Source organism: Salmo salar, chromosome 11, assembly GCF_965601325.2.
Source record: "Salmo salar chromosome 11, fSalSal1, whole genome shotgun sequence".
In the NCBI taxonomy this organism is placed as follows: Eukaryota; Metazoa; Chordata; class Actinopteri; order Salmoniformes; family Salmonidae; genus Salmo; species Salmo salar.
The window spans coordinates 51190001-51193541 of NC_138301.1; the positions used below are offsets into that span (position 1 = coordinate 51190001).

At 42.8% G+C, this 3541-nt stretch overlaps 1 protein-coding gene across 1 annotated transcript in view; it reads left to right on the forward strand.

Annotated features, from left to right (window-relative positions):
* otog (otogelin) overlaps nt 1–3307 on the forward strand; it is a 111938-nt gene extending 108631 nt beyond the window's left edge. The window contains exons 49-50 of the mRNA XM_082957550.1: nt 1260–1339; nt 2184–3307. Coding sequence (XP_082813676.1) covers nt 1260–1339; nt 2184–2384 — 281 coding nt within the window. The 3' untranslated portion in view covers nt 2385–3307. The remainder of the gene's footprint in view (nt 1–1259; nt 1340–2183) is intronic.
* The last annotated feature ends 234 nt before the right edge of the window (nt 3308–3541 follow it).

The window sequence follows — 3541 nt, forward strand, 5'->3', positions numbered from 1 at the left end:
CAGCATGACAACAGTTGTACTGTTTTTGCTCCCTCTGTCTCTCTCTGTTCATGTCGTTTGTACTTCGTTTCTATACGGCTGGCAGATCAGAGTTCTGGTCTAATGGTTGTTCTTCAGAACCAGATCCAGACTGATGGGATGTGTGGTCAGAACCAGATCCAGACTGATGGGATGTGTGGTCAGAACCAGATCCAGACTGATGTGATGTGTGGTCAGAACCAGATCCAGACTGATGGGATGTGTGGTCAGAACCAGATTCAGACTGATGGGATGTGTGGTCAGAACCAGATCCAGACTGATGGGATGTGTGGTCAGAACCAGATCCAGACTGATGGGATGTGTGGTCAGAACCAGATTCAGACTGATGGGATGTGTGGTCAGAACCAGATCCAGACTGATGGGATGTGTGGTCAGAACCAGATTCAGACTGATGGGATGTGTGGTCAGAACCAGATTCAGACTGATGGGATGTGTGGTCAGAACCAGATCCAGACTGATGGGATGTGTGGTCAGAACCCGATTCAGACTGATGGGATGTGTGGTCAGAACCAGATCCAGACTGATGGGATGTGTGGTCAGACCAGATTCAGATGTGATGGGATGTGTGGTCAGAACCAGATTCAGACTGATGGGATGTGTGGTCAGAACCAGATTCAGACTGATGGGATGTGTGGTCAGAACCAGATTCAGACTGATGGGATGTGTGGTCAGAACCAGATCCAGACTGATGGGATGTGTGGTCAGAACCAGATCCAGACTGATGTGATGTGTGGTCAGAACCAGATTCAGACTGATGGGATGTGTGGTCAGAACCAGATCCAGACTGATGGGATGTGTGGTCAGAACCAGATCCAGACTGATGGGATGTGTGGTCAGAACCAGATTCAGACTGATGGGATGTGTGGTCAGAACCAGATCCAGACTGATGGGATGTGTGGTCAGAACCAGATCCAGACTGATGGGATGTGTGGTCAGAACCAGATCCAGACTGATGGGATGTGTGGTCAGAACCAGATCCAGACTGATGGGATGTGTGGTCAGAACCAGATCCAGACTGATGGGATGTGTGGTCAGAACCAGATCCAGACTGATGTGATGTGTGGTCAGAACCAGATTAAGACTGATGGGATGTGTGGTCAGAACCAGATCCAGACTGATGGGATGTGTGGTCAGAACCAGATCCAGACTGATGGGATGTGTGGTCAGAACCAGATTCAGACTGATGTGATGTGTGGTCATTCTATTTGTGAACCCTGCAGGTAAAGAAGATGGGAAGTCCTGTCAGAAGGTGACAGTAAGGATGACGATACGGAAGAACGACTGTCGCAGTAACAGACCGGTACGTTCTTTTGTCTTAATTGATTCTGACCTGGTTAAATAAATGTTACATCAATATGTAGGAATAGCACTATGTCTGGGAAACTTGTTTCTGGATGAGTAGGAGGGTCAAGTCCATCATGGATTATTGTGCCATGATAGTTGAGCAATATCTTCGTCACGATAACGGCTTTTATCATGATATCACGTCCTGACCAGTAAAGGGGTTATTTGTTATTGTAGTTTGGTCAGGACGTGGCTGGGGGGTGTTTGTTTTATGTGGTTCAAGGTTTGTTGGGATATGTGTTTATGTAGAGGGGTGTTTGTTTAGAGTATTCCGGGGGTTTTGGTTATGTTCTATGTTTAGTATTTCTATGATCTGTCTATGTTGTGTATTTCTTTGTGTTGGTCTGGTATGGCTCTCAATCAGGAACAGCTGTACATCGTTGTTGCTGATTGGGAGTCATACTTAGGTAGCCCTGTATTCACATGTCCTTTGTGGGAAGTTGTTTTTGCACTGCTGTGTTAGCCTGCAATACTGTTCGTTCGTACGTTTTCTTGTTTTGTTCGTTAAGTGTTCTAATAAAAGATAAAATGAGCACTCAACCTGCTGCTCCTTGGTCCAGTATATACGACGACCGTTACACATGTCTTAAAAAAAGGCAAAAGCTAATCTCTATGTAGCATTAAGGATAATTCATAGCCCATCTACACCACCTGGATTAAAGAGGTAAGGTCATTTTATATGGCGTAGATCAGCTACGAACTGTCCTTAATGCTACATTTGGCGTAGTCGGCAGGATTAGGATATTCACATTTAGCATTACAACCCCCATGTTAAATTTTGTTGTTGGTTTTTCCTCCAGGTCAACATAGTGTCATGTGACGGGAAGTGTCCATCGGCCAGTATTTACAACTACAACATCAACACGTACGCCAGGTTCTGTAAGTGCTGCCGTGAGATGGGGCTGCAGAGGCGCTCTGTGCAGCTCTACTGTAGTGGCAACTCCACGTGGGTCAACTACTCTATACAGGAACCCACCGACTGCTCCTGCCAGTGGTCTTAGTGGTCACACAGAGACACACATGACCGTATGCACACATGAACGTATTTACACAGGTGTACACACATTAAGTATACACACACAGGGATGTGTATGAACACAGCACATGATGGTATCTATACAGGCTGAGAGGAGGAGGAAGCTATGAATGGCTGTCATCCTACCTAACAAAAAGGCACCGTTAAACATCATATATGTTGTTGTTTTTTTGTTTGTCTTGATTTAAATTCTGCATTTCTATCTCTGAGAGTCAGTCTAGATGTCAGATAAATTTGTGTATCCAGAGCTGTAGGGTTAGTTTCTGTTGGAAATGGTGTATTTCACAGTTTATTACTCTTCATATACCTCATTGGTAGCTCTTTCAGAGGTGTGGTCAAGTCCATAAAAAGCCACAACAATTTGAAACATTATTTGAGTGTGTTTTCTTTGACACTAAGAATACGCAGCTTTAATACTGTATCCTAATTCAACTCCAAAGTGTATTGTACTACACATACACTACCGTTAAAAAGTTTGGGGTCACTTACAAATGTCCTTGTTTTTGAAAGAAAATAAAAAAAATGGTCCATTAAAATAACATCAAATTGATCAGAAATACAGTGTAGATGTTGTTAATGTTGTTAATGACAACAGCACTGTAGCTGGAAACGGTTGATTTTAATGGAATATCTGCCTAACTCTGCCTAGAAGGCCAGCATCCCGGAGTTGTCTTTTCACTGTTGACGTTGAGACTGGTGTTTTGCGGGATACACTTTTGGATACACAATAACTACAACTAGCTGATACACAATAACTACAACTAACTGATACACAATAACTACAACTAACTGATACACAATAACTACAACTAGCTGATACACAACACAATAACTACAACTAGCTGATACACAACAACTACAACTAGCTGATACACAACAACTACAACTAACTGATACACAATAACTACAACTAGCTGATACACAACACAATAACTACAACTAACTGATACACAATAACTACAACTAGCTGATACACAACACAATAACTACAACTAACTGATACACAACAACTACAACTAGCTGATACACAACACAATAACTACAACTAACTGATACACAACAACTACAACTAACTGATACACAATAACTACAACTAGCTGATACACAACACAATAACTACAA